The following is a 12,761-nucleotide window of genomic DNA, read 5'->3' on the forward strand; positions in this document are numbered from 1 at the left end:
ACTACAGGGTACATAACCTCCCCTCTTTAGATGGGCCATGTGATTTTTCTCCTGTCCTTCCCCCACCCCGCCTCGATCTCTGGGGGCTGGAGGGTCACCAGGGAGTGCTTTACCCAAATAAACCTGATCTTTTACTTTTAAATCCGGCTTGATCTGTCTTACTGCATCAGTGGAGAAACCTATTATTGGGGTACAGAAAACCTGTTATCTTGGTGCTAAACCTAGTTGAGCCTTCCTGTCAGGCCGACCTGGTCCTCCGGCCACGTGGAAGGACACTCCTTTATCTCCCTCTCGGTGAGACAGGATTGACTTTTGACTTGCAGTAAGTCACCCATTTCCATGCCACCACCTACAGAGGTCCGGGACCTCTTCCGAGTCAAGACGCCTGGGTCAAAGACTCTTGGGGTTCTTGCCAAGCCACTGCAGTGCCAGATAACCCCTATCTGTTTCCAGAGCAAAGACCATCTTTGTCCTGTGGGAGCATTTAGAGGAGATGACCAGCCCAAAGACAACCTCAATACCCTCCCCTCAATCCCAGGATATAGCGGTGGACACATTGCTTTAGTCTTTAGTCTCTGGCACAGGCTTGGAAATGGGCAACTGCAGGTCTAAACCTGACTCTCAGTCATCCCTGGAGTGTCTACTGTAAAATTTCCCCAGATTGGGGCTGTCTGACACTGTATGTCCAGAACGCCTGATTTTCTTTAGCTCTGTGACCTGGTCTCAGTACATTCTTGATAACCAATCAAGATGGCCACTAGAGGGGAATCCTGACTTAAAATCCTCCATGATCTTGAGAATTTCTGTAGGTGTATGGACAAATGATCTGAGCTCCCTCACATCCAGGGTTTTGGGGTTCCCATGCTCCTGCCCCTCCCTCTATAGCCAGTGCCCCATGGCTCAGGTTTTGTTGGCTAGAGTTGTGGCACCTCTATACCCCCATTTCTCTGGGGACTTGGACTCTGAACACTCCACCCTATCCATGCTGCCTGAGTCATTGGCGTCTCTGCCCCTCCCCTAAATCCTGCCCCCCCCTCCTACACCTACTCATGCTCCACTCGGTGGCCAGCCTTCTTCCCTTTACCCACCCCTCCTCACTTTCTCTCTGGGACAAAGGTTGAGGGCCAACTTCCCTTCCCTTACCCACCTGCCCTTCTCACCCTCCCTCTTACTGCCCCTCCTCCCTCTCTATTCCCTCCCCATTCTTCAGTGCCACAATCTACACCCCGGTCCCCATCCACACACTGGGCTACTACTCCCCCTGAATCCTCCCTGTGTCTTCTCTTGGTCCTGACAGACTCCAACCCTCCTCTGCCCCCTCCCTTTCTCCCTTCAGGACCTCTCACAGAGAAAAAAGTAGTTGGGTTCCTTCTCTGCTAATCCTTCTGTCTATATCGAAGAATCCCAATCTTGTGAAACTGATCTGGCATGACCTCTATATCATCCAGGCCTCCACTCTCACACCCGAGGAGTGAGGCCGGATTCAGGCAGCAGTTAGACAATATGCAGACCAAACCCACCTAGTGGACAATACGGTCCCTATGCGTGATATGGTGGTGTCAGCTACAGAACCATACTGGGACTTTCAGCAAAGTCAACACGGTCATCAGGAAAAGGACCTCATGGTTCACTGCCTCCTTCAGGGTATTGAGATGGTCTCGAACAAAATTGTTAATTTTGATGAACTTCAAGAAATTACACAGCAATCTGATGAAAATCCAGCCATTTTTTCTAAATCAATTACAAGACATCGTGATTCAATATACCTGCCTTGATCCAGCCTCCCCAGTGGGAGCCACGGTCCTAGCCACCCATTTCATTTCTCAGTCATCACCAGATATTAGAAAAAAAAAAGTTAGAAAGACTGAGGAGAGTCTCCAAATTCCCATACAGGAATTGGTTAAAATGACTTTTAAGGTTTTTAATGCCCGAGAGGAAGCAGCTGAGTCTTCCTGACAGACTCAGTTGCAGCGGAAGGCTATGCTCCCTGAGACCATCAACACACGGAAAGAGGGACAAGGGAAGTCCGCAAGGCTTCATCCCACCAGAGCCCAGCCAAGGTCAACTCCACCAGGGGCCCACTTCAAATGCAGCCAGGAAAGACACTGATCCCAATGCAGCCCTGACCTAGTGTCTGCTGGCAGCCTGGACACTGGAAATCAGAACGCACCCACGCAGCCTCATTCTCTGCCATGCCACGAAGGTCCAGCCTCACCCGCACCAGCATCTGAGACTCTTCCAGCCTTCGAGTTCCTCAGCCTAGTGAAGGATTGACCCCATCCAGACTTGGAGACTCTGATCACCCTCACTGAACCTAGGGTAGTGCGTAACTCCGTCACCTTTCTGGCGGACAAGAATGCTATTCTATCTTGACCTTCCACTTGGGTCCAACAGTTCCCTTGCCAGTTTCTGTCACAGGGGTGGATGGGACCCCCCTCCTTTCTGTCTAAGACCACGCCACTTCCCTGCATTCTTGCAGGGTGATTCTCCTCACACTCTTTCTAGTCATACCCATTTGCCCTGTAACTCTCCTTGGCTGTGCTATCTTCAGCTGCTTTGGGGCTGCACTCACCTTGGCCCCCACACTCTCCTGACTCCCGTTTTCTTCTTCCCTTCATTGCCTCACAGACTGTCCTGTCCCTACCCTCCCAGATCCAGTTGACCCCAAACACGGGATGTCTTCACCCCGGTAGTTGCTACTCACCACCAGCCAGTCCTAGTTAGCTTTAAGGCCCCCCACTTCCCATCCAGACCCGTTTCCTATTTCCGAAACCCATCGCCCAGACCTCAAGACCATTATTACCCGCCTTTCATCTCAGGGACTTTTAATTCCTTTAGTTCACCCTGCAACAGTCCCACTCTCTCCAGTGCTTACCAGTTAGTTCAGGACCCCATTAATGACGCAGTTATTCCAATCCACCCAGTGGTCAACAGCCCACACACCTTTCTTTCTAACATTCCTGCTACAACTTCCCACGTTACCATCCATGTCCCTCTACATGCTGGCTCCTCTTTTCTCTTTGCCTGCACCTGGGAGGACCCTGACACATAGACCTGCAGTCAGTTCACATGGACTGTTTTCCTTCAGGGTTTCTGGGACAGCCCTCATTTCTTCATCCAAGCCTTGGCCCAGGACAGCCCTCATTCCCAGAAACCTTGGCCTGGGATCTTTTCACCTTTGACCTCGGTCCTAGCACACTCCTCCAGGATGTGGATGACCTCCTACTTTGCAGTTCCCCCCTGTCTGTGTCCCTACCGGCCACCTCTTTGCTCCTAAGCCACCTCGGTGCCCTGGGATTCTGTGTTTCCCCCCAAGACTCAGCTGTGCTCTCCCACTGTTGTGTATTTGGGCTTTCAATTCAGCCCCAGGTCTAAGACCCTAACCTCTTACAGAGTCCAAGCCCTTTGGGACTTACAGCCCCTGACCACAGCAAACCAGATTTTCTCGTTTTTTGTGCCTGAAGGAATTCGTCTGTCACTGGATCCTAACTTGGCTGTCATGGCCAATCCCCTGCACCAGGCAGCCAGAGAGACCCCCACGGACCCCTCACCCACCCGGCCACCATCCGCTGCCACTTCTCTTTACTGTGGGATGCCCTCGTAACAGATCTGCTCTACCTCTCCCAGATGAAAAGGTGGGAGTGGCCACTGGGCCTTTGAATGGTGCTGTTGCTTTCCTATACAAACTAGATAGACCCCACCATGTGTGGATAGGAGCCATGTTTGAGAGCCCTAACAGCAGCAACTGAACTCATATGGGAGGCCCTCAATATCACCCTGTTTCAGTCAATCACTGTATCCTCTACCCACTGCCTCTCAGACCTTCTGATTCGTTCTTCTCTTTCCCTTCTTGGGCCCTCATGGCTACAGGTCTTTCATTGACCGTTTCTAGAAAACATTCAAATTACCTTGACCTCCAGCCCTGCCCTAAATCCAACCCCAGGTTCTACAGACCTTAAATCTTGAGTAGAAAATGGGAAAGAGGCCCAGAACCAACCATCTCAACTCCCCACTGTTCCCATCCTCAGTCCCAGACTCCGCCCCTTCACCTTAAACCCTCTGGCCTCTCCTGGGCCCCGTGGAGAAAGGAATAAAAGCCAGAGGTGAGCAGGGCGGTGGTGGCGCAAGCTTTTAATCCCAGCACTCGGGAGGCAGAGGCAGGTGGATCTCTGTGAGTTCGAGACCATCCTGGTCTACAGAGCTATTTCCAGGACAGGCTCCAAAGCCACAGAGAAACCCTGTCTCAAAAAAAAAAAAAAAAAAAGCCAGAGGTGATCTGTCTTTGATGTTCTCTAGAGGAAGAGGTCATAGACCTGGCAGAAGACACAAAGCCATGGTACATAGGTGACATCTCCCAGCACAGCCAAGGATAGAGCCCCCTTTGGTTCATCTAATTAACACACCCAATCAAAACAGACTACTTTATCTTAATGCCCCTGTTTTTCCTTTATAAACTGCCATTTGCCTATGGGGCACATCTTTCTCCTCTCTATCCAGATGTAGTTCTTTGTTTCTCTGGAGTAAAAATCCCTTCGCCTTCTCCTTTCTCCCTTTTCTCCTCTCTCCCTTGTCTCCTATCCCTGTCTTTGTCTCTCTGGGGCAAATAAATCTCCTTTGTGCTAAGAACTTGGGTTTGCTGTGTTCTCTGCTGACTCTGGTCTTTTAACCATCTTAAAACAATGCCCTAAAGTATCAAATATGTAAGAATTAGGAAAGCAGAGAAGCAAGAAGGAAGGCTGTAGGGATGGTCCAACAGTTAAGAACACTTACTGGTCTTGCAGAGAATGTAAGTTTGGTTCCCAGAACCCACATGGTGGCTCACAACTGTTATGCCCAAATCTGAGAAGTCCCCCCAAAAGCCAACAAGGAGCCCAAGTCCCCTGTGTAAAAGCAAAGAGCCTTTATTTTATGCAAATTTGCAAACTCTGTCTCTCCACCTGTCCAACATATTGAAATAAATGAAGAGCCCCAAGCTCAGTTAGAGTTGGGTTTTTACAGTAGTAAAGGTGAGGGTGAGGGGTTTCTGAGATTTAGGACCCTTGATTGACTGACATTTGTCTAGGTGTGTCCTGGTGAGTGTGTGCTGGCCGGTGATCCTATCTAGAGTGGTTGGAACGTTAGGCATTTCCTTTGGATGGTCTGTTCTTGGGTGGTGTTCGGGTAATGTCAGTTTATGGTCCTTCCTAAAACCAGGTATTTCTTCAGGGTAAACTACTGAGACTCAGGCCCCATTAAACTTATGGATGGCTGAGCCCTACTCTGGCAGGTGATAGTGGTTGGAAGTAAAGAACTCCCTTTGGGTGATCTGCTCATATTTAACTTATCATGGCTGGCTCCTACAACAACCATCCATAACGCCATTTCCAAGGGATCTGACCTTATCTTCTGACCTCTGTAAACACATGTAGACATACACATAATATGTGTACAAACAGGGAATACACTATTATGTGTAAGATAAAATACATTAATCTAAAAAGGCAAAGAATTGGGCAAGTGTCCTGAGTGAGGATTTTCCCACCCATTTGAGAGCTTCCGTGACGCAGAGTCTTGGCTTGAGCCATTTTGGGTCTCTGCAGCCCAGATGGGGCCAGTGACAAAACTGAGGTGAGATAGCACACACACGGTTATAAACCGCAAGAAGAGTGATCAAATGGAGGAATAAAGCTGCTCCCCCTCAACATCTTCCAAGGATGCAGTGCCTGCTCTAACGTCACACTTGGACCCTAACCCTCAAACATGAAGGTGTCAGCTTCCGCTCTAATGTCCTCATCTGGCAGCTCCTTCCCATTTTCATCCTGGAAATAAGGCAAAAGCCCAAAGTGTATCAGTTCCGAGGGCTCCAGACACCACGTCACAGACTCTTACACCACATTTCTTTGTCACCATCAGCTCTACTGATCTCTATTCTTTATCTGTATGCAAACAATTCTATTTTGAGGAAAGACCACTTTCTCCCCTCTGGTCCTCCCACGTGCTTCACTGACATTGCTGATCCACCTCCTGCAGGAAGTCTTTCTAACCACTGTCTTGCCCTTCCTCCTTCGCTTCCATGACCCAGGTTCCCACGTCCAGATTAGGGACCCACTCCTGACAGTTGCTGAAGACACATTTCTGCAGAGTCCAGGGTCATGAGACTGGCAGGCTCAAATATATTCAGGCGCGTGCTACCCTCCTAGATCACCACTGCTATTTTGCCTAGCCAGACAAAAAGACATGGCCAATGTTTGGTCTTAATCCTTAGAAAGAAAGAGAGAGAGAGAGGAGGAGGAGGAAGAGGAGGAGGAGTGATGTGGGAGTGTCATATATCAATCTGTTGATTTCATTGGTTAAGGAATAAAGAAACTGCCTAGGCCCCTTGATAGGCCAACCCTTAGGTGGGTGGAGTAAACAGAACAGAAGGCTGGGAGAAAGAAGCTGAGTCAGAGAGTCGCCATGGTTCCCGCACTCCAGGCAGATGCAGGTTAAGATCTTTCCTGGTAAGCCAGCTCGTGAGTTACATGGATATTAGAAATGGGCTAGTCCAGGTGTGAGAGTTAGCCGAGAAAAGGCTAGATGTAATGGGCCAAGCGGTGTTTAAAAGAATACAGTTTCCGTGTAGTTATTTCGGGTATAAAGCTAGCCAGGTGCCAGGGACACAGCCCCGCCGCTCTTATTTCAACAGAGGAGGAAGAGGAGGAGGAGGGAAAGAGAGGAAAGAGAGGGAGGGGAAGGAAGGAGATTAGAGGAGAAAGAGAGAGACTTGATGGTGAACTTCCTTCAGCCAATGACCTTTAAGAGGTTGGACCAGGTTGGGGTGTGACTTTTCGGGTACCCAGAGAAAACCACCTTCTCACTCAGCTCTCTCTCTCTCTCTCTCTTTTCTCTGTGCTTTACACCTTGAAGGTGGGACCTCCCATTCCTGTTCTGTGAATTTTCCCCTTACAATAAAGAATAATCTTGGACTACTCTTTTTGAGTTAGCTTGGGATTATTTGACTCTTGCTGTCCCCCACCCCCACTTTTATGCTTTCTGCTTCAGAAACTGACTTGTTTGGTTGTTTCTTTTGTCTCAACTATGGCAAGCCTTTATTCTGCTATTCTAAAGAATCCCTGGACACCAAACCATCCCTGGGAGGTAAGATGTGGGGCACAATTTCTATGGCCTCATTCACTGTCCGTGGCCATTAATGGTTCCATCAGGGACCCAAGCCTTCTCCTTTTTCATTCCAGCCCTAGTGGCATCTGGTGAGAACTGAGACTGGACAAGGAATAAAGTCGGGGAGCATTATGGAACCTGAAGCTGTGCTCTGTGGGTGCTAGAGTGGCAGACACAGTCTCCCACTCCCTCCACTGGCCCATCCTTGTCCCACCTGCCACAGCCCTTTAGGTGCAATGAGTTGTTACAGGGAGCTGCTTGTTCATCCAGACCACCCAGAACTGAAATAATCACTCAGAAACTGTATTAATTAAAACACTGCTTGGCCCATTAGCTCTAACTTCTTATTGGCTAACTCTTATATCTTAACTTAACCCATTTTCATTAATCTGTGGATCGCCGCCACATGGCAGTGGCTTACCAGCTAAAGTTCCGGCATCCATCTCTGGTGGCTGCTCCATGGCTTCTCTGACTTCACCCATCTTTCTCCCAGCATTCAGTTCCATCTTCCCCGCCTGCCTAAGTTCTACCCTATCACAGGCCAAGGCAGTTTCTTTATTCATTAACCAAGAAAACCAACACAGACAGAAGGACCTCCCACACCAATGAGTATAAGATGCCTTCAGGCAGAAGGAATGGGCAACATAGACCCATGGACAAGTGTAAATCAGAATGTGGGGGGGGGTGCAGGGAGTGGCAACTAAACCAAAGGCAGCGAAGACGAGGGAAAAGCAATGCTGCACCCCACCACGTAAGCCTTATTTGGGCACTGTGGGACCTCCATTCCCAGAGACAGAAATCACAACAGAAGTGGTAGTTAAATTTATAAAAGGGTCCCAGGCCCAGCCTTTGTAGGGGCTGATCCCAGATGGCTAATGCTGTTGCTTGGCCTTCCCCTGCACGACCCACAGCAGGACATGCCAGAGTCACCATCTTCTGACTCAGACAGGTCTGCCGGACTCTCAGGATAATGGGTGAGCAAACTGCAAAGCCCACCAATGTTCACCAGGCACACCTTGCAGCTGGCCTTGCAAACGTGGCACTGAACTGGGTTGGGACACATGTAGGGAACAATGCGACCAGGGATCCTGATGCCTGAAGAGCAGCAACCATGACCCTTCAGGAATGAACCACCGGGAAATGGATAAGTGTTCAAAATGCATTTGGTCAAGAGCATAGGATTTTTTTTAATTTACTAAAGAGAAGGAAATACACTAATGGCTGATTTTTTTTAAAAAAAAAAGAAGAAGAAGAAGAAATGAAACTAAGAACCTCCCTTGTCACCTCTCAGGTTAAGAAAGGGACAAAATGTTGGCTTATACAATCCACTGTAGCATGTAGCCTGAAAAAAATAACTTTTTGTTAAAACAAGAAAAACCAAGAAGATCTTGAACACTCTTGGTCCTTCAAGGAGTTTGGATTTGTCAGCCAAAAGTAAGAAGTAAACTCGGGTCCATACATACATCTTTTAAAGCAGTCAGACTGGCCTTGCCATCAGCAGAATGGGATGTCCTAGGACAGAGATGAGCCTCCCTGGCCCACCAGCCACGTGTCTGAGAGCGGAAACCAATGCTCATTTCGGCCCACCAGCCATGTGTCTGAGAACAGAAGCCAATGCTCATTTCCACAGCTCATGTATGCAAAGCTGAAGCCACTCCCAGAAGTCCGACCACAAGCAGCCATGCTGTGGGTCCTGGCCCACAGGCCAGCAAGGACATTCAGCCACTGCTTAGACTGCTTCTCTAGACAAAGTTGACATCTGTGGGTTTTTGAGGGTGGGTGGCAGGCAAGGGAACACAAACACACACACACACACACACCAGGCCCACTTTTTCCTCTTGCTGGCATCATCGAGACACAGGTTCATTGTTTGCATCAGATAAGCTACAGTGACAGTCACTGAGCCACTGGTGCCTGAGAGGCACTGCATCAAGACACCACACTTTATAGAACCCAATGAAGTTGATGGGCTCCGGGAAGAACAGGGAGAGTCGAGGCTCAGGCTCCAGTGGATACGGTTCCAGGTAAATTTGACACTGTGCTCAAAAGCATTGGGTAGGTTGGGTTTTAACATTGAGGACATAGCTGATGACATAACTACCTTCTAGGTTGGTAGGGTCCAAGGCACAGCCAAAGTAGAAGTAGGCCAGTATCCAGACTGGAAGGCTATCTGTTTGGATATCATATTGCTGCCACGTGTCTCAGTCCGACTGTTGGGCAGCTTTGTGTCTGACTTGACATTGAAGTAGTCATGAAGTAGTCAGAACTGATGCAGAGCCCCTACCCTACCCACATCCCAAGACCAGGACTGGTGCAGGATAATTGTCTGTATTCTGTCAATCATGTTTTAAATAAACGTTGATTGGCCAGGCAGGAAGTATAGGTGGGTTAACCAGGCAGGAAGTAGAGGTGAGGCGGTGAGAACAGGAGAATTCTAGGAAGGAGGAAGCCCATTCCTCACTCCTGCCCAGACTACCGAAGAAGCAAGATGTGAGCTACCCGGCTGAGAAGGGTACCGAGCCATGTGGCTCACATAGATAAGAATAATGGGTTAATATAAGCCACAAGAGCTAATAAGTAGCCTGAGCTAATGGGCCAATCACTTTATAATCTTATGGAGTCCTCTGTGTGATTTTCTCTGGGACTAAACGGCTGGGAGCAGCCCCTCATGTTACACAGGACTGAGGTGTGTTGTGTGGTGAGGTACTCAGGGAGAGCAAGGTGTCCATAGGAAAGTCTCACAATGCCAAGTGTTCTGTCTGGAATTACCTTGGGAGAGTAGACCTGAAACCCTTGCTTCACAGGTCAAGGATGGAGACCTGAGAACCAGGCACCAAGGCTGCCAGACAGCAGGTGGTGAAGCACTCATTGTCTGCCTGGCCGGGAGCGATGGGGCAGATGGGCAGGTTGTCCTTGCAGAGAGGGCCAGCATGAGGCCAGTGATGGCCAGATTGTCATCTGAATGTGTAACAACCTCCTGGCCAGCAATCCAGCAGCCTGTCTGCACCCTTTCAGGGCTTGGTCCAACTCCAGTCATAGTGCCTTCCTCTATACCTGCCCTGGACCCAGATCCCACATCTGCCTCCTAGCCTCAGTGACCCCAGCCCAACCTCCCCTCCCCTGCCTCCTGCTGAGCCCCAAACCCCCGAATCTATTTCTCAAGTCAGGAATTTTAACTGGATTAATTTTTGTTTTTGGAGACATAGTTTCATTATGTCTCCCAGGCTGGTCTCAAACTTTCTATATAGTCCAAGATAGTCTCCAACTCATTATCCCCCTCACCCTCCCAAGTCCTGGGATTTCAGGTACGTGTCTCCATGTCCACCTGACAGTTTCAATGGTCTCATGATGAGGGGGAAGGAGGAATCAGAGCCCAAAACTGCTATAAGAAAGGAAAATTATAAGAATCTTGTGAAGCCAGTGGGATTCTCGGTGAACATCGCCCAGGACAAAAGGGAAATGAAAGATCCTATAGGTGTAATTTCATACATTTTAAGCTGCTTTAGTGATCTTAGTTATTACAAACCTTGAATGTCATTTAACACACTTCTCAAGAGTGCCAAGATGTCCCTTTTCTGAGTAACCATTTTACTCAGACTTTACAAATATCCCTCCAGGTATAATGCAGCAGCCCATTCCAGTAAGTGCAACACTAAGAAGACAAAAACTGGATGATCGCTTCAAATATGATGAGGAGGAGGTAGAAGGAAACGGAAACAGTACAATTAAGGCTTTGCTTCAGTGCCTAGGAGGCTCCAGCGGGCCTGAAACCCCGCTCCCTCTCCTACTCAGCTCAGAAGGCTACAGTGGCTCTTGCAAGATGAAGTTCAAGCTTGAGCTGGAAAAGAACTGCCATCAGCATGGAAGCCTTGCATGGCTAATCAGCAAACAGTAAGGTTCTTTGGTTCAAACACAGCAGCCCAGCCTCTTCCCTCCCAGAGCACAGCTGGTTCTGTTGCTCTCCAGCGCCCCCCGCTGGTCATTAACCGTGCTCGGTTTATTCTGGGATCCACCGAGTTCGGGAGGTGGGTGGGGTGAGGAGGTCAGGAGTGGGGGGTGTATCACTGTGCACCCGACTTCAGCGGCTCCACCCGCAGCCACAGCCCGCCCTCCGCGCGCAGGATCAGCTCTGGCTTCCGGCGCGGCGCCTTGTCGTCGGGCAGGAGGCGGAAGCGCAGCAGTGTCAGCGCCACCGCCACCTTCATCTCGCTCATGGCGAAAGTCTGTCCTATGCAGTTCCTGCGGGAGAGCGGGGTGGGAGACTCGGATGCACCGGGACCCAACCAGGCACCATCAGACCCAACCTGACCCGGTCCGGGCGGCGCATGGTCAGCCCTTCGCCTTCCATCCCCAGGCTCTGCAGACTTACCCGCACGCCCTAAGCCGAGGCTGGGAAGAAGACCCAGAACCCAGCCACCCCAACTCCTATTCCCACGGACAGTCCCAGACTCTGGCCCATCCAGCCTCACCTGGGCCCCGCGGAGAAGGGAATAAAAGCCAGAGGTGATCTCTTCTGAGGGTTTTCTGGGTCAAAGCGGAAGGGGTCGTAGGTCTGGGGGAGAGGCAAGATTAGTCTCCTAGGTTGGGTCTCTGAACACAGCCAGCCAACCCCAGAAAAGGCAGACATGGAAAGAGGAGTGAGAGCTTGTTTCCAGGTTAAGGCCGAACCCCTCCCCAGGTCCCAGAGATGCCTGAAGGATCCCCCACCTCAGGGTCTGGCCACACTGAAGGGTTGTGATGAATACCAAAGATGCTGATGACACAGATGTTCCCTGTTGGGCAGGAACATCCAGTCAGTATCAGGTCTGAGCTGCCCCTAGGGACCATCACCATACTCAGGGGCCTCCCCCCTGCATCTCCCCTCAGCCATGTCCCTGAGGCACCTTTGGGGATGACCCTGCCATCAGGTAGCGCAATATCCTGGGCGCAGCTGCGCAGAAGATCTATGACCGGAGGATGCAGGCGCAGACTCTCCTTGATGCACATGGTCAGAAAGGGCAGCTGGGCCAGGTCGTCCCTGAGGAACCACCACACAATTATTCAGGAGCAAAAACAAAGCCCTGCTCAGCCTCACTGACACGCAGTTGGATTTTTACCACTTCCCTGGCAACCTTGGTTCTGTAATAAATTATATTCCAGATGAAGTCAATAAGGCTGCCAGTCCCTTTGTTTGTCTCTAGCTATTAAACAACTATGAACTCCTGATAGCTCCCATTCCACTTACCAAGTTAGGAGGTCACAGATGTCAACTGAGGTCTGTATCAAAGATTAACCCCTCCCCCATCACAAAAAACATCAGAAAAAAAAACCTGAAATATTTCTAATTAAAGCATAAACTTCCAAATTGATCCTTAAACCATTTGATAAACTTGCAATGCAAAAGCTTTCAAATTTTTATACGATGACCTGAATGTGGTGATCCTCACGAAAGTGAAGGGTGGAAGATCAGGAATAAATAAGTAAATGGACAACCTGGGCTATAAGAGACCTTGCATCAGAAATGATTTATATAATGAAATAACAAGAGCAGAAATACAGATCCTTAATGGCCATAAAGTTATTTAAATGAAAATATGTATTCCCTGGGAAAGTGGTGATGGGAAAAAGGACCCTTTACTATAAAG

The 12,761-nt window shown here is 49.4% G+C and overlaps 1 protein-coding gene across 1 annotated transcript in view; it reads right to left on the reverse strand.

Annotated features, from left to right (window-relative positions):
- Positions 1-10,397: 10,397 nt before the first annotated feature.
- The window catches only part of LOC101983169 (cytochrome P450 4F5), a 14,724-nt gene continuing 12,360 nt past the window's right edge, over positions 10,398-12,761 (reverse strand). Inside the window, exons 10-13 of the mRNA XM_005360687.3 lie at positions 12,021-12,154; positions 11,845-11,909; positions 11,607-11,689; positions 10,398-11,376 (exon numbers count right to left, since the gene is read on the reverse strand). Coding sequence (XP_005360744.1) covers positions 11,199-11,376; positions 11,607-11,689; positions 11,845-11,909; positions 12,021-12,154 — 460 coding nt within the window. The 3' untranslated portion in view covers positions 10,398-11,198. The remainder of the gene's footprint in view (positions 11,377-11,606; positions 11,690-11,844; positions 11,910-12,020; positions 12,155-12,761) is intronic.

Source organism: Microtus ochrogaster, linkage group LG3 (assembly GCF_000317375.1).
Source record: "Microtus ochrogaster isolate Prairie Vole_2 linkage group LG3, MicOch1.0, whole genome shotgun sequence".
Classification (NCBI taxonomy): Eukaryota; Metazoa; Chordata; class Mammalia; order Rodentia; family Cricetidae; genus Microtus; species Microtus ochrogaster.